Genomic DNA, 18,762 nt, shown 5'->3' on the forward strand with positions numbered 1-18,762 from the left:
ATCAAGTCTTCCAGCACCTCACCTGCGACTATTGATGATACAAATATCTCAGCAAGAGGCCCAGCAATCATTTCTCTAGCTTCCCACAGAGTTCTAGGGCGGCACGGTGGGACAGTGGTTAGCACTGCTGCCTCACAGCGCCAGAGACCCGGGTTCAATTCCCGACTCAGGCGACTGACTGCGTGGAGTTTGCACATTCTCCCCGTGTCTGCGTGGGTTTTTCCGGGTGCTCCGGTTTCCTCCCACAGTCCAAAGATGTGCAGGTCAGGTGAATCGGCCATGCTAAATTGCCCGCAGTGTTAGGTAAAGGGGTAAATGTAAGGTTTACGCTTCGGCGGGTCGGTGTGGACTTGTTGGGCCGAAGGGCCTGTTTCCACACTGGAAGTAATCTAATCTAATCTGATCAGGTCCTGGGGATTTATCTACCTTTATGCATTTTACAACATCCAGCAACACCACCTGTGTAATATGGACATTTTTCAAGATGCCACTACCTATTTCCCTGCATTCCGTATCTTCCATGCTCTTCTCCACAGTAAACACTCATGTAAAATATTTGTTTAGTATCTCACCCATTTCTTCACTTCCACACATAGGCTGCCCTTGCAGATCTTTGAAGGGCCGTATTTTTTCAATAATGTATTTGTAAAATCCCTTTGGATTCTCCTTAATTGTATTTGCCAAAGCTATTTCATGTCCCCTTTTTGCACTCCTGATTTCCCTCTTAAGTATACTCCTACTGCCCTTATACTCCGCCAGGGATTCACTCAATCTCTGCTGTCTACACCTTCCTCCTTTTCCTGAACCAAAATCTTAATTTCTCTCGTCATCCACCTTTCCCTGCACCTACCAGCTTTGCTTTTCACCCTAAGAGGTGCACAATGTCTTTGGACTCTCATTTTTGAAGGCTTCCCATTTTCCAGCCGTCTTGTTACGAGCGAACATACACCCCCCCAATCAACTTCTTTCCCGATACTGTCACAATTGTCAAATTTAAGTCTTCAACTTTTAGATCCAGGCTATCCTTTCCCATCATTATTTTAAAACTAATAGAATTATGGTCACTTGCTCCAAAGTGCTCCCCCACTGACACCTCATTCACTTGCCCTGCCTGGTTTCCCCAAGAGTAGGTCACGTTTTGCACCTTCCTCTAATAGATACATTCATATGCCGATTCAGAAAATTTTCTTGTACACACTTAAATTTCTCTCCATCTAAATTCTTTACACTATGGCAGTCCCAGACTCTGGTCATCCCTTTCTTATTTCTCAGTTGCATCCAAATAACTTCCCTGGATGTATTCCCAGGAATATTTTCCCTAAATACAGCCATGTTATCCCGAATCTAAAAAAACACCATTTCCCTCTCCTCTCTCGTCCCCTTTCTATCCTCCCTATAGCATCTGTATCCTGGAACACTAAGCTGTCAGTTCCGTCCATCCCTGAGCCACATCTGTCATAATTATGATATCACAGTCCCATGTTCCTAACCATGCCCAGAGTCCATCTGCCTTACTTGTTAGGCCTTTTGCATTGAAATAAATGCAATTTAATTTATTCGCCTTACTTCGTTCTCTACTTTGTTCCTGTATGCCCTGTTTGACTTACTGTTTCCCAACCACTGATCACTTTCCTCACTATTTCCCTGCATGCCGCTTTATTATTTAAATCCTCTCACGCAGCTCTAGCTGATATATTGGTCCCTTTCCAATTCCAGTGCACTCGTTCTCCTTATACAGGTCACTTCTACCCAGAAGAGATTTCAATGATCCAAAAATGTGAATCCTTCTTCCCTGCACCAACTCCTCAGCCATGCCTTCATCTGCTCGATCCTCCCATTCCTACTCACTAATTTGCGGCACTGGACGTAATCTAGATATTACTACCCTCAAGGACCTACTTTTTAAAATTCTTGTCTATCTTCCCATACTCTCTCATCAGAAACTCATTCTTTTCAGTTCCTATGTCGTTAGTTCCAAAGTGTACAATGACCTTCTGCTGGTCCCACTCTCCTTTGGAGAATATACTATCTCTGAAATATCCTTGATCCTGGCTCCAGACAGGCAACACACCATTCTGTCATCTTGCAGTCGGCTGCAGAATAGTCTGTCCGTGCCTCTAATTAGTGTCCCCTATCACAATCGATCTCTTGGAACCTGGCACATCCCTCATTACATTAGAGCCAGTCTCCGTACCAGAAACCTAGCTGCCAGTGCTACATCCCCAGAGCATCCATTACCCCCTTCTTCTCCAAACAGCATACTTGAGAGATGGGAATAGCCACCATAGACTCCTGCACTACCTGTCTCCCTTTCCTAACTTTCCTGGAGGTTACCCATCTACCTAACTGTAACTTCAGTTTATTTCTGTCCCTGCAACTGTCATCCATCACAACCTACAAATTCCTAATTGCTCCTAGCTATTGCTCCAACTGATCCATGCGATCCAATAGGATTTGCAACCAAACACTTACTGCAGACATCATGGGTAACGTGGAAACTCTCCCAATTCCAACTGAAAGAGCACATCACAGTACTAAAGGCATCTTTGCACCTTAACCAAAGACCCAGAAAATAGCAGTCTTACTGCTCTAAAAAACTGTTCCAGAATAGCTTACCAGCTGTGTTTAATCATGAGACAGACCTCAATAACCACATATAATGAATAAACCCACTCTATTCATTGTAGATTTACAAAAGAAAACCTGTAAGGTTACACGTTAAAAAGCCACTTAGGGGTTCCCCTGCTGAGAGATCCCAGAGGTCAGCTGTGAATTTCACTTTTATCTCCCAGAGAAGAACTCCAAATGTCCAGATACGGGAAAGCAGACAGCAACTGTACAGGTTACAGAGAGAAAGTGTGAAGCCGCTGGAATACTGGAAGAGCAGGCTTTGCATCTGTCTCGTGTGTCTGGAGAAAGCCAATTATTTTCCCCCACTAGCTGCTGTAATCTGTCACCAGTAACTAATAAATTTTGTCATTTAGTGTACTAGTCTCTGCAAAAATGTAAAAACATCTGAAGAAAGGAGACCAACTATTGCTCCAGATTTTATTTCCTCCACCTAAAACGCCAAAAAGTTATTTTGTTTGTCTGTCAGTCTGTGCGCGCGCACATGGGCTGTAATTTCAACTCAGTTAAAAGATAATAGTTTATAGTTTTGTCCATTTGCATTAAATAGTTCTTACCAAGTACACGATCCTGATCAGTGCTCACTGTTAGACTGATTGCATTTTGAATGCTTTGATTAAAATCAATAACTTTCTGGTCACCTCAAAAGTAGTAGAGCTCAAGTATCAGTGCACTTTGAGTCTTAACTGTATCTTGATCATAATTCATATTTTAACAATTTAAAACCTAATTCCTAAACTACGCAACTGCTGAAAATGGAGCATATGATTGAGAAATTGATAAACTACCCTGAAATAAACGCAACTCAAAAACCAGATTGGGGGGCCTAAGAGGTCAGAGCAGACAATTCTGGGAAAGGAGGTCATAAAGCTACATTAGAGATTATTCAAATGGATTACTGATATAAGGAACAAGTTTGAAAGTAAAAGGTAATTCATCTGCATTTCTGGTTCAATCATTCCAAAACATGCCACACTGCCATGGAAATGATAATCTAGAGTGAATAAAATTATTTTATTTAATTTAGCTGTATGTGTTTGCTGACAGAAGTCTGGGGACAGACAAAGGCAGCAATAGCTTTGCTATGGTGAGACTGCATCTCACTAATTGGAAGAACCCACAAGAGACAATGCTTGAACTTACTAACTTCACCAAATGGAATGCAAGTGAGACTCACTCTCCATTTAAATTTCATGAGGGAATGGTTTGCATTTATTTACAGCTAGTAAGAGCAATCTGTAAATGGTCTTCACAGAACCTTGCAGCAGAAAGTATCAGCGGAGTTGGTTTGGGAAGCTCTGACAAGACAGTAGAATATCTGCTGACATCCCAAACACAGAGCTGAGGCATCCACAATCAAAGTTGTCAAAGGAAAAGATGAAAGTTACCTAGTCAAAACGTTAATGGAAGGATACCTTAGAATCTTACTTTGGGAGGGCAGCTGGAATACTAAAGAGAATTAAAGCAAATGCCAGATGGATGTGTGTGTGTCTGTGTTTGGAATGGGGTAGGGAGCTGAAGTAAAAAGTAGAACTGCCTTTATAGCACAATTTCCTACAAGCTTGAAAAACATCAGTTAGGAGAAAGGGAGGACTGCAGATGCTGGAGATCAGCGTCGAGACAGTGTTGCTGGAAAAGCACAGCAGGTTAAGCAGCATCCGAGAAGGAGAATTGACATTTCGGGCATAAGCCCTTCATCAGGAATCAATCATTCCAGCAACACACACTCAACAGATGTCTCACTTATTCCCCTACATCCTGTCCCCTGCCACTTTCAAGTTGAACTGTCCTAGTTCTTCCTTTGGAACCAAACCCCATTTGCTCCTTTCCTTTTCGCGTACTACAAGCGAAAGCAGTGTTGAATGCATTCAGTAAGTCTCACCCATTTAACCCAAGAACAATTAAAACCCTCCAATCTTACCAACCCATTTCTACACAACTGTCTGCTTTGACCTCTTCCAAAAAATTAAATCTGTAAAGTCTTGGGATTACATAGAACATATAGAACATAACAGCGCAGTACAGGCCCTTCAGCCCTCGATGTTGCGCTGACCTGTCATACCAATCTGAAGCCCATCTAACCTATACTATTCCATGTACGTCCATATGTTTGTCCAATGACGACTTAAATGGACTTAAAGTTGGCGAATCTACTACTGCTGCAGACAAAGCATTTCATATCCTTACTATTCTCTGAATAAAGAAACTACCTCTGACATCTGTCCTATATCTATCACACCTCAATTTAAAGCTATGCCCCCTTGTGCTCGCCGTCACCATACTTGGAAAAAGGCTCTCCCTATCCATCCTATCTAACCCTCTGATTATCTTATATGTCTCTATTAAGTCACCTCTCAACCTTCTTCTCTCTAACAAAAACAGCCTCAAGTCCCTCAGCCTTTCCTTGGAAGACGTTCCCTCCATACCAACCAACATCCTAGTAAATCTCCTCTGCACCCTTTCCAAAGCTTCCACATCCTTCTTATAATGTGGTGACCAGAATTGTACACAATACTCCAAGTGCGGCCGCACCAGAGTTTTGTACAGCTGCAGCATAACCTCATGGTTCCGGAACTCGATCCCTCTATTAATAAAAGCTAAAACACTGTATGCCTTCTTAACAATCCTGTCAACCTAGGTGGCAACTTTCAAGGATCTGTGTACATGGACACCGAGATCTCTCTGCTCATCTACACTACCAAGAATCTTACCATTAGCCCAGTACTTTGCATTCCGGTTACTCCAACCGGAGTGAATCACCTCACACTTGTCCGCATTAAACTCTATTCGCCACCTCTTAGCTCAGCTCTGCAGCTTATCTATGTCTCTCTGTAACCTACAACATCTTTCCTCACTATCCACAACTCCACTGACCTTAGTGTTATCTGCAAATTTACCAACCCACCCTTTTACGCCCTCATCCAGGTAATTTATAAAAATAATGAACAGCAGTGGACCCAAAACCAACCCTTGTGGTACACCACTGGTAACTGGACTCCAGGATGAACATTTCCCATCAACCACCACCCTCTGGTCTTCTTTCAGCAAGCCAATTACTGATCCAAACTGCTATATCTCCCACAATCCCATTCCTCCGCATTTTGTACAATAGCCTACTGTGGGGAATCTTATCTAACACCTTGCTGAAATCCACATACATCAACCGGTTTACTCTCATCTACCTGTTTGGTCACCTTCTCAAAGAACTCAATAAGGTTTGTGAGGCACGACCTATCCTTTACAAAACCGTGCTGACTATCCCTAATCAAATTATCATTTTCTAAATGATCATCTCTTATAATCTTTTCCAACACTTTACCAACAACTGAAGTAAGGCTCACTGGTCTATAATTACCAGGGTTGTCTCTACTCCCCTTCTTGAACAGTGGAATCACATTTGCTATCCTCCAGTCTTCTGGCACTATTCCTGTAGACAATGACTATTTAAAGATCAATGCCAAAGGCTCAGCAATCTCCTCCCTGGCTTCCCAGAGGATCCTAGGATAAATCCCATCCAGCCCAGGGGATTTATCTATTTCACACTCTGCAGAATTTCTAATACTTCTTCCTTGTGAACCTCAACCCCACCTAGTCTAGTAGCCTGTATCTCAGTATTCTCCTTGACAACATTGACAGTATTCACTCTAGAAAACGACAAAAAATATTCATTTAGTGCTTCCCCTATCTCCTCCGACTCCACACACAACTTCCCACTACTATCTTTGATTGGCCCTAATCTTACTCTCGTCATTCTTTTATTCCTTAAATACCTATAGAAAGCCTTAGGGTTTACCCTGATCCTATCTGCCAACAACTTCTCACGTCTTCTCCTGGCTCTTCTGAGCTCTCTTTAGGTCTTTCCTGGCTGCCTTGTAACCCTCAAGTGCCCTAACTGAGCTTCACATCTCATCCCATCCTAACATAAGCCTTCTTCTTCCTCTTGACCAGAGATTCCACTTCCTTTGTGAACCAAGGCTCCTGCGCTCTACAGTTTCTTCCTGCCTGACAGGTAAATACTTATCTAGAACACACAGCTTTTCTTTGAATAAGCTCCACATCCCCTGCAGTTTCCTTCCCCATCCCATGTTTCCTAAATCTTGCCTAATCGCATCGTAATTGCCTTTCCCCCAGCTGTAACTTTTGCCCAGTGGTATACACCTATCCCTTTCTATCACTAAAGTAAACATAACAGAATTGTGAACGCTATCACCAAAGTGCTCACCTACTTCCAAGTCTAACACCTGGCCGGGCTCATTACCCAGTACCAAATCTAATGTGGCTTTGCCCTTTGTTGGCCTGTCTACATACTGTGTCAGGAAGCCCTCCTGCACACACTGGATAAAAACTGACCCATCTATTGTACTCACACTAGTATTCCCAGTCAATATTTGGAAAGTTGAAGTCCCCCATGACAACTACCCTGTCTCTCTCACACCTATCGAGAATCATCTTTACAGTGGATTCCTTTCAATTAAGGGACCAGTTATAAATCAAATTTAATGTTTCCTTTCAGATGCTGAAATCTATTCCACAGCAAGTATTGCCATAACCCATCACTTAGTGTGCTCTTGATTTTAAAAAAATTATTAGCAGCTTGGATGTTTCTGAAACAAAGCTTCAGTTAAAATAACATAATTGTCTCTTCTTCCACAATGGCAACTATTTCTCATTCTCCAAGTTTATTCTTTACATGTTAGTGTACATATACAAATCCTTTCCCCCCCCATTACTTTGTTACGGTCCTCCTCCATAGCTATCATTAATTCTCAGTGTCCTCCATTTTCACTCCTCTTTATCCTCATTTAATATTTGGTGCCGTTCACCATAACCACTGTTCTGTTAGCTTCGCCTGCCACTAGAAACATAACCCCCACCTCTCAATGTTTTAATCCTACCCCATAATCAAATTAACTTCTGTATTGCTTAAGCTAACTTAAGCGTGGTGTGTAGACTGTAATGTGGGTGAGTACAAGGCCAAAAGCAGTTAAGTTCAAATAATTTCAATTTGAGTCATGTAGAGCATTTCAGCCTTAAGTTTCATAGATCCTCTATTGCCCTGACAAGCAATTTGTGGAATTCACAGTCCGTTGTAGATTAAGAACTGCAATTTATGCTTTACATGTGGAGAGAAAAGAAGCATAATTTGATGAAAAGAAAGGGAAGGCAGATCAAAACAGGGAAGAAATATTCAATTAAATTGGGAGAGAAAAATAGTGACAAAATAATTTCAGGAACTGCTGTCCAAAGAACAGGGGAGAGATAAATGACACCCATCAGATTTGTGGAGCAGTTAATATTTTAAATGAAAATGAAAATTCCTCGCAAATACATTTCTAACAATTTTAATAAACTGAGTAAAGTGAAAACATAAAATTAAAATGTAACATAATGGGAGGTTTGGAAAAGTTCTACTTGGAACACAGGGTTGAAACTGAGTACTTTAAGCATTAAGCCACTTTTTTCTTTGTTACAAACAGTTAAAGATAAACAACAGGCAGTTTCTAACATTTTGAAATTTAAAAATATTGAGAACACATTCATTGTCCAAAAACCATAACAACAATTGCTGTTAAAATGGATAAAAGGAACCTAATGATGTGGTTTTTAAAAAAAAACTACAAGTCCAAAATAATACTAAAGTGCAATAATAACTGGAGAAACCTATGTTTAAAATATTCATCATTAATGTTGTTGCATAAAAGCTAAAAGTTGTTTACTACACAAATTATCAGGACTAGATACACAGGATTATAAAATTCTTAATTTTAAATCAACTCTGATTCCAGACAATAAATTTCTGCTACAATCTTAACAACATAAGGAAACAAAAAGGTTGAAATTAAACTTCCCTTGGTCTTCATTTTCAGCTTTACAAACCAAAATTTATTAACCATTTTTCCACCCTCTCCAATATAATTTAAACTATTTTTTAAAGTCTATGATAAAATATGGAAAATAAGTGCACTCCAATCTGTGGCCAACAGAAAGAAACGTAAGTGGATTATGATGTTACAATTCAAAGAGTCCTTATTTTCCACATCGAAATCGAAAAGAATTCGTTTAGAGTAATTATTCCATCAATTGCTTTACTGTGCACACTAATGAGATATTATTTTGTTACTAATCTAACCAAGCAGCCCAAGTGGGCATTTATTTTGCCAAGTGGGCAAAAACAATTCCCAACTTACACACAGTTCTCTTCAGTCCAGTTAGGAATCCTAAAACCTCTTTCTGTACCATATGATTCTATTTCTATGTTGCCCTCTAAACTTTATTTGCAAGTCACTAACCAAATAAAATCTTAACTGCTGACTAAATTGAATTCTCATGCCATTTCTATATAGGCATAGTCAATTATGGTCACTTGTATTGAGGATTTGCTATAAAGGGCCACCTTCATGTCTACGTAAAAGCATCATGTGAAGTAACCTTTAATATTTGTTGTTTAATACACAATTCAGTTTTAAATCTGTCAATTAAATTTATTCAATTAAGTTGCACATTTCACCTATAGAGCTCTTGCAAAGGAAAGCAACTGACACTACATAAACCCCGTGCAGAGAAAATACAGCAAAAACAATAGCCAAAAGAATGTGAAACTTGCAGCAAATTACATCAGGAAATATGCCTTAATCACCTCTTCACCATTATAGTTCTGCTGTTAAAAGATCATATTTAATCAGAGATTAACTTTTCACTGTGGAAAAGATCCACATAGAGCTTAATAGAGAAACGATGAACCATTCACAGAATTTAATATCATGAACTGGTTTTGACGCGCAATAGTTATTTTCTCATATTCCCAAATCTTCTAACTTCCTCCTGTATTTTGCTTATTCTTCCTTAAATTTATGTTCCCTTCTAATCCTTTTTCTTACCTCTTCCTTCCCTTTCTTCCCTCTCTTTTAATAGATCTTCCCTTCTTCTCTCTTTGCTTTCTTCCCCTTTTCCCTCTTCCCATTATTGGTTGTGGACTGAAGGTTGAGTAAACATACAACAGTTCATACATCTTTCTCCATTTATAACCTTACCATATTAAACTAATTTATTTTAAAATCAAATCGATAAAAAAACGCAACAGCAAAAACAAACAAGTTACAACAGCTCTTAATTAAAATTAATGACCTTAACAATAGTGTCCTATAACTGAGATTTTCACAGGCAAAGGATCTTTTTAAAAGCCCTTTCCTTACTATTTACATTAATTGATCAAGGAGCTGAGAAACAATGATCAGATGTAGAATTCCCAACTCTATTTTTAGCGATTGCCATGTGGCCAGATTGACCAGTGGCCATAAGGTAACACTCAGGGCACTGATCTATGAACATGTTAGCAAGAAATACTTTACTCTGCTTTTTTATTTAAAAAAAAGCGATGACATGTTCAAGAGATCCAACACCTTCACCAAAATCTAGAATAAAGAATTTCAACTCGCACACATCTGTTTGTAAACACTCTATGGTGTTTAAACTGATGAGAACCACAGATAAGGACACACAAACTAATGCAAATAAAACTTAATTTGTTCACAAGAGAAAAGTACTTGATAACAAAAACGTTTGGCTCTTGAAATGATTTCAGAGAGGCAAAAATGTGTGTTGTCATTGTATCGGCTGAATTTTATTTTTAAACCTCCTGCAGAGTTCTGGAATAAGGGACAATTTTAGTAGAACTGACTGATGTGGCAACGTTCAATGACCACAGAATAGCACAAGAACCTGTCCTCTTAAAGACAAAGCTCTAAACCGGCAGTATCTTTTTATAATACAATTGAATGCCAACAAGCATGATTGTTAAAATACCAATTCAGCTGCAGGAAGACTCTTTGGATCTCAAGGACAGAAGACAAATGAAAGAAAATTACTTTAAAACCACCTACTTAATATTAGTCATTAATTAACCTTAGAGGTTTATGAATACTTATGGTAAATTTCTTCTTTGTAAACTATTTTTCCCAGATTTCCTTTAACACCAAATTTAAATATGTCAACGCATTGTGCATTTACCATTCCAAAATCACTTAAGAACATGTGGCCCATACACAATCATCCACTGAACATAAATGTTACTGGTTTCTATTTGTCCACTGTTCCAATTAATCCATTAATTCTAGAACATTTCATGTGTGTTGAATTGAGCAATGTCTATTCCTCTCCCTTGCAATCAAACCCAGGCACTATTTAAAAAAAAAAATCACAAATACAAACTAACATAGATACTAGATATTTGAAACAATCATAAATTTTCCCACAGGTCTGGCAGAGTTCTGAAGATATAGTTAGAGCTAATGCTTCGGTTTCATCAGAACCTACCCAGACAATGGTCAGCATCAATAGCCTTTAGGGGAGTTGAAGTGTTTGCTCGTACGGTTTGGAAGGGCTTAAACTAGAATGGCAAAGGGGTGGGAACCTGAGCAGGGACAGGAGCAACAGAAACAAGGATAAAAATAAAAGGCAAGGAGACAGAATGGTCAAGAACCAAAGTTGAAGGCAAAAAAACAAAAAAGAGTGATAAACAAAGAGGGCCATATCGTGTACGATAATGCTAAGATGACTAATTAGACAAATCTAGAGGCTTGCATTTTAATGCATGGAGTGCTTGTAATTAGGTAGATAAATTAATAGCATAAATAGATATAAATGATTATGACATAGTTGTGATTTCAAAAGATATGGCTGCAGGGTGATCAAGGGTGGGAATTATTTGGGAAGGGCAGACAAAAGGAAAGCATGTCGGGTGGCATTGCAAGTGATGGAGGATATCAATGCCACACCAAGGAAAGATATTGGCTCAGAACATCATGATGTTGAATCTGTTTTGGGAGATAAACATTAGGAGCATTAAGTGTGGTTAGGACTGTCTTCATCCCCCCAAACAGTAGTGAAGATGTAGAGAAAGGCATTAAACAACAAATCAGAGATACATGCAATAAAATAAATCACGAGTGACTTGAATTTACATACAGATTGGGCAAACCAAACTTGCAACAGTATTGTGGAGGAAGATTTCTTGGACTCTATATGCGATCATTCTTTTTCTAAACCCAATACAGTATACGGAGGGACTACAGAACAGACTATTCTAGACTAGACATTATGCAATGAGAAAATATTAATCAACAATATTATGTGGGGTCTCAAACAGATTCATTTAAAACACTGGTTTAGTAATCCAATAAATTAAAAGTTGTCAACCTAGTGTATGCAGTGCGCATCATGCTCTCAGTTATCAAGAAAGGTCACTGTATCTGAAACATTAATTCTGCTTTCTCTCTATAACTGCCACCAGACCTGCTGCTTTCCAATAATTTACTTTTTTGTTTCGGATTTCAACCATCCACAATTCTTGATTTTTTTCACTGCACTCATAACGAGTCCAGAACTGTGTGGTTTTTTTTGGGCGGGGGGGGTAAGAAGGTGGCGGGAGAAACGTCTCAGACTAAAGATCAGGGTATGTCATTTAGGACTGAGAGCACGAGAAATTCCTTCACCTAGAGAGTGTTCAGCCTGAGAATTCTCTGTCACATAAAGCAGTTTAGGCTATAACACAAATGTTTTCAGCAATGAGATATAGTTCCTAGGGCTAAGTGGATCAAACTGGATGTGGCAAAAGCAGGAACAAAGACAAATGCCTTCTACTGGAAATAGATTTTAGAAATCCACACAGCAAAACCTCCAAAAAGATTTCTGAATTGCATTCTGTTCCTGCAATTTGAGCTTATATTTTTTCTTGTTTTCAGCAAATCTGATCTTGTGCCCATATAGCCAACTTGCAAGTGTTATCTTCTCAACTTTGCTTTCCAAACTGGAGTGCCAGTGCTCTTGTTTTCCTTTACTATTCTCAATTACCCTAGTTGGCGAGATGATGGATACAGTATTAAAAGTTATATACAGCCTGGGAAACTACAACTTACAGATTGGTTGTATCAAACAACTCTTGAGACTAGGAGGTATAATGACATAGAAACAGGCCTTTTGGCCCAACAGGTTGATGCCAAGATTTATGATTCATTTTCATCTAATTCTACAGTTATAACCACTGAATCTTCTGCCTTGCTTACCAAGCTGTCCTAAATGTACTTAGACTATACATTTCAATCTCTCAACGTTATAGTGAATTCCACTTTCTTGCCATTCTTTAGGTAAAGATTATTCTGGAATCCCGTATTGGAATATTTGATGACCACCTGATATTGATAACCTATAGCTATGCTCCTTCCACAGAATTAACATAGACCAAGACTGTTCATACATTCCCAACATGTATTATTCTTATAAATCTCCTATCCAGCCTGCATACCTTATTTCTAATAGGGCAACCAGAACTGCAAACAGTAATCAGAGTTAGGTCAAACCAAGGCTTGATAGGTTTAGCACAAGTTCCTTAATCTCCTATCTTTCTAGAAATAAACTCTTGCATTTGATATTTCTTTTTAAATGACACTGCTAATCTGTGGCACAGGTCTTCGTAACAATAAACTTAAGTATTCCTTAGGAATATGTGATTAATTTAAAATTAGTCATATTTATCAAAATGTTGATTAATTACAATGGATCAACAACTTTTTTGTCATTCAATTTTTGATCAAGACATCAAACATATGCCAAAAAAAGGTTTGTACCATTATACAGAACATACAATAATCTTCACAGAAATAGAAATTGTATTTAAAGTCATATTATTGAAATGTGATTTGTGCACTGAACTAGGGAAACATTTTCGAAAGCATTCAATTTGAATGCAAAATGCTTTAAACTATACAAAATAATTCCAGAGACTATGCCACTTAACAGGTTGTATTATGACATTAACTTTATTACTTGCAAGGCTACATCAATCCTTCTGTCACACTCGTTGCCTGTAACTGAATACAAAAATCAACTACAAATGTCTGCTTTATTCAACTAAAAAAAAGAATAGGACCGATAGAAACCAGTAATTGTACACAGAAATCTTTGTTTGAGTCAAATAATTAAGCCTTTGCTAATTTTTAGAATAAAATCAACATTTTAAGGTTGTTAACAGGTACATCTGCTAGTTATGAAAGTATATGATTGGTCATTAATAAATATACTTGATTGTTATAGTTTTATATTATTTATATTATTTACAAAAACAGTTCAGTTCTAACATTTCTTATTATGCCTAAAATAGCTTTAAATTTGACATCAATTTCCCAGGATAGAAGTTGTTTACATACCTTGATTGGCCTGACGTGGAGGAGGAGGAGGAGGAAAATGATGGTATTGCTGGGAGATTATCTTGTGTACATTGAACAGGATACACTTCAGATAAACTGTTCAAATTGGGAGACACTGCATGAAGAAAAAATGAATTATACAACATACTCTAAAATATGTATTTTATGAAGGCTGTTAATTTAACATTGCTCCGGGAGTTTCTAGTCTTCACACTAATTGGAAATAAGGGCAGTTGGAAGGTTACATGATTAGTGCCACCTTGGTTCAGTTACTGAATTCTGCACGTCTGAATCAGAAGGCTACACATTACTCGAGGTTTGAACATAAAATCCAGGCGACACTTCCATTATGTTACAGAAGGAGTTTTGCGCTGTCTGAAGTGCTTACTTATGGATGTGCCTTAACTCAATTTTCCTCTCAAGTGGATGCAAAGATCTCACAGCTTTGCATCAACATTTATTCATTAAGCCAGATCACAAAAACCAGTTGTCAGGTCATTATTAGATTTTTTTAAGGGACCTTGTTGGGTGCAAATTAGCAGTTTTTATTTAAAAACATTACACCAGAAGTATTTCATTGGTCATAAAACACTTGGGACATCAGGAATTTTGTGAAAGAGTTTATAAATTCAACTTTTACTTCAAATTTACTCTTATTCTTACTTCTAAGCAAATGTACCTTACCTCTTGTATGTACCTACTGCTAGTTCAGTTAAAATAGGGTAGCTTCATGACAAATTCAACTGTGGATACCAATTTTCTAAAAATGTATTTTAAAATTAGTTGATGCAATTACAAAATACTTGAAGGATTAGGTAGCAAAGAAGTGGATGCTCAAGCTCCATCATGTTAAACATTATCGTTTAGTAAACAGAAAACACCATGTAGATTCTCCCACAGGAATTGAGAGGGGGGGTAGGTAGAAAAGACACAAAATTGATGTCTTTAAATGCACAACCCAATGTTCAGCCATCGAATTAATCTGCTAAAGCCCCATTCATAGGTCATTCACCCTCAGAATAAGGCAAGATAAATAGCAATTGAATCTCAAACTGGACAATATTCTGAGAAAATAATTTAGTTTATTTTAAAAAACTTTGTTATTAATACAAACTAGAGAAGCTAGATTTTTATATCTTTAACAAATATCAGAAAGTTAACATCATGGTAGAGCCAACAAATAACAGAACAAGTTGGTTCATAAGTGGAATGAACCGCCAGAGGAAGTGGGAGATGCAGGTTGAATGGGAACGGTTTAGAGGGATGTGGACCAAAAGCAGGCAAGTGAGACTAGTTTAGTTTGGGAAACCTTGTCAGCATAGGCGAGTTGGACCGAAAAGTTTGTTTCCGTGCTGTATGACTTTGAATCTATAAATATCTTAAGTAAAATTATATAGCAAGATATTTGAAAAAATAAAGTTTAAGAGCTGAAACAGTTAGTGGGAATATAAATAAATGTTTGAGGATACTGCAGGGACATACATGGCATCTAAAAAAGCTGCTCACTGAATACAAAAGTAGAAGTAATATGGTAGTTTCACTATTGCCGTCGGAATGATTCCTGTGGAATTGTAAACAGTTTTCCTCCAATATACTGAAGGCACATTGCAAGTTGTGATGAACTTGATCCCACATGTGGAGATTGAACATGGATCTCAATCTCAAAGTATGGCTTTACAATTTACTAGTGACATTCATAATTTAAAGTATGATTCAAACTGGAGTACACAAAGTAAGTGAACAACTGAGTTAATGGATTCAATTTTATTTTAAGTGTAGGGTTTCTTTCACAATGAAAGCGTTTAACATTCAGCAAAAATAGAGTCATACTGGCATAACGTGGGGAGGATAATATGAGTCTGGGTGGGATGCTCTTCAGAGGGTGGTGTGGACTTGATGGGCAACTGACTTCCTTCCACGGTGTAGGGAAACTATGAAAGAGGCTCCATGTGCGCAACTATGGACATAAGCTTTCCAACAAATTTTGTCTCAAATCAATGAGGTGTCAATTTTTCAAACTTTTTTTGGGAGAAACTCTAGGCCCGTCATTTGTTATCCGAAGTGTGCCTCAGAATGCACGGAACTGAAAAAATGTGGAATTACCAACAGTCATTTCTGGATTTCTGCATGCTGTGCAGTTTTGCTTTTAGTTTTGGAAGAGTAATAACAGTAATTACCAAGTTTCACTGCCAGTTTCTGCTAGGGCAGAAGAGCAAAACTAAAAAATTCTTCACTTGGAATTTCTATAACATTCAAAACAAAATTGATAAACGGAAAACAGAAATGGAAATAAATAAGTATGATCTGATCAGGTGGTCATTACAGACATGGCTGAAAAGTAGATTGGGAATTCAACATTGAAGGTTACATGCCATTTAGGAAACAGAGGAAGCTAGGAAAGGTGGCTGTGTTAATCATTGGTATCCCTATAATAAGGAGAGATGTAGCAAATCAGGAGCTAAGAAGGTTACCTCAGAGTACAATGGGATTTGATCAGGTAGGGCAATGGGTTGAGGAGTGGCAGTTGGAGTTTAATTTAGATAAATGCGAGGTGCTGCATCTTGGAAAGGCAAATCAGGGCAGGACTTAGACACATAATGGTAACGTGCTGGGGAGTGCTGCTGAACAGAGACCTTGGAGTGCAGGTTGATAGTTCATTGAAAGTGGAGTCACAGGTAGATAAAATAGTGAAGGCAGCATTTCGTGTGCTTGCTTTCATTGTTCACAGTATTGAATATAGGAGTTGGGAGGTCATGTTGCGGCGATACAGGCCTTTGGTTAGACCACTTTTGGAATACTGCATGCAATTCTGTTCTCCCTGGTATAGAATGGATGTTGTGAAACTTGAAAGGATTCAGAAAAGATTTAAGAGAATGTTGCCATGATTGGACGGTTTCAGCTACAGAGAGGGGCTGGGGCTATTTTCCCTGGATCATTGAGATCATGGATAGGGTAAATAGACAAGGTCTTTTCCCCTGGTGGGGAGAGTCCAAAACTCGAGGGCACAGGTTTAAGGTGAGAGAGGAAAAGACTGAAGAGGGACTTAGGGGAAACATTTTCCACACATAGTGGTGCACATATGGAAAGAGCTGCCACTGGAAGTGATGGAGGCTGGTATAATTAGAACATTTAAAAGGCATCTGGATGGGCATATGAATAGGAAGGGTTGACAGGGATATGGGCCAAATGCTGGCAAATGGGACCAGATTTATTTAGGATACCTGGTCAGCGTGGAGGAGTTGGAGTGAAGGGTCTGTTTCCACGCTGTACATTTCGTAACTTTATGACTAATTCCAAAACACTTGAGGCGCAGAACAAAACGTGAAATAAAATTATAAACCACTTGATGACTTAGTCACCAATATCCTGGTTGGCTGATTATTAGCTTCTCTTTTCCAATTAAGCCTAAGCCCATCAGGGTAATTACCACCAAACCACTGGCACATGGAAGAAGTCATAAGACAGACCCAGAACACAAGCAAGAGGCCCAAATCACAACAGCAGAGAGAAACCTGGTAACAGCAATGTCCTTCATGGATAAAAAGTTGACACACCATGATTTTGCACTTATAATAATGCAGCAACATGAACATACAGGAAGTCTTAAATACAGTAAAGAAAATGAAAAACGTTTTCAATTTCATACAACTCATTAGGACTTATAGAAATTATGCAAAAACATTAGCAGGATACTTAAAGACATGTACCTTCTTAAAAGCAATTCAAAACAAAGACGAGGGTTTTAAAAGGGAAAGATACCCTTCATTCCACAAAATTCCCCACTTTCCTACACTTGCCTAAATGCAACTGACCAGGAAGTTCCATAAGTTCAACCTATCCTCTCAGAACAGCCTGAAGAGCAGGACAATCTAGTCATCTCTAGGCAAATATCAACATGTTAACTGGGGAGTTGGAATTTATTTATAAACTATCAGCTGATGAGAGTGTAAATATTTAAAACTATTCCAGTTTCATATGTAGAGGGGTTGGGGTCTTTTGTTCTCTGCTAGGAAAATTATACTTTCTTTTGATAAGACTACATAGTTACAACATATTGCAAGAGATACAAAATCATACAACAATAAAATGCTTTTCACAGGCTAGCTGCACCATATTCTGATGGCATCCAGTATTTTTAAATGCAATGAAAAAAATTCAATTTGAAAGCAATGTAGATTACTTGCACATTAATTAAGCAGAGGCCAATCAGATCACTCCCTGAAAGGGGGGACTGCGCAAAATAATCAAGTAAAAACGTGTTGCTTTGAGACTCTAATTAGTCTTGCATGACTACTTAGATATCTTCATATCACAATCTGAAGATATTGAAAATCAAGAGTCAGCACCTCAAGAGGATACTGAATTCTATGTAGTGGCATTATTTTTCAAACTCATAACAAAATCTCACCCTCACTCCCAGTGTGGCTTTAAGCAGAAAATAAATTTATGGCCAGGTAAAAAAAAAACAATTTCAATTATTGGTTGCATGTTTTTTGAGTAAGATATTTACCAGGACTGATTCGACCGTTATTGTTTTGCCTTTGAAGAAAATCCTTATAGCAAACTGAACACATGCCATTCGTTCGTGGGTTCCCATAAAATCCACAGCCAGTGGTACACAGCATAGGCACTTGAGTCTGATTGGTTTCTTGAGCCATGTTCCTCCAACAGGTCTTGCAAGAGAAAGTTAGAAAATTTCAAGAGTCACGGTCACAAGATAAGACAGATGCAAAACCAGAAACGCAATATAGTTTTGTAAGCTGTACTGACCTCTACGCAAAATACAGCTTGGAAAGAATATTAGGAAAAAAACAACTTTCAAATCAGCGTTTGCAGAATAATTTATTGGCAGATTGCAATTATAATCCTTCTTGTCTGTCAAGATCTTAACTCAATGCAGAGTACTAAGCACTCTAGAACATTGATGATTTGC

At 38.3% G+C, this 18,762-nt stretch overlaps 1 protein-coding gene across 7 annotated transcripts in view; it reads right to left on the reverse strand.

Moving 5' to 3' along the window:
- The window catches only part of zfand6 (zinc finger, AN1-type domain 6), a 47,627-nt gene that overhangs the window by 20,334 nt on the left and 8,531 nt on the right, over positions 1-18,762 (reverse strand). For 6 of the 7 annotated variants that reach the window (XM_043677632.2, XM_043677631.2, XM_043677627.2 and 3 more), the window contains 3 exons: positions 18,340-18,502; positions 13,830-13,944; positions 9,507-9,602 (listed from right to left, as the gene is read on the reverse strand). In XM_043677632.2, coding sequence (XP_043533567.1) covers positions 9,507-9,602; positions 13,830-13,944; positions 18,340-18,487 — 359 coding nt within the window. In that variant the 5' untranslated portion in view covers positions 18,488-18,502. The remainder of the gene's footprint in view (positions 1-9,506; positions 9,603-13,829; positions 13,945-18,339; positions 18,503-18,762) is intronic. The other variant, XM_087981316.1, reaches the window with a different exon arrangement.

This window comes from Chiloscyllium plagiosum, unplaced genomic scaffold, assembly GCF_037043375.1.
Source record: "Chiloscyllium plagiosum isolate Xiang-an unplaced genomic scaffold, Cpla_swu_hap1 HiC_scaffold_39, whole genome shotgun sequence".
Taxonomy (NCBI): Eukaryota; Metazoa; Chordata; class Chondrichthyes; order Orectolobiformes; family Hemiscylliidae; genus Chiloscyllium; species Chiloscyllium plagiosum.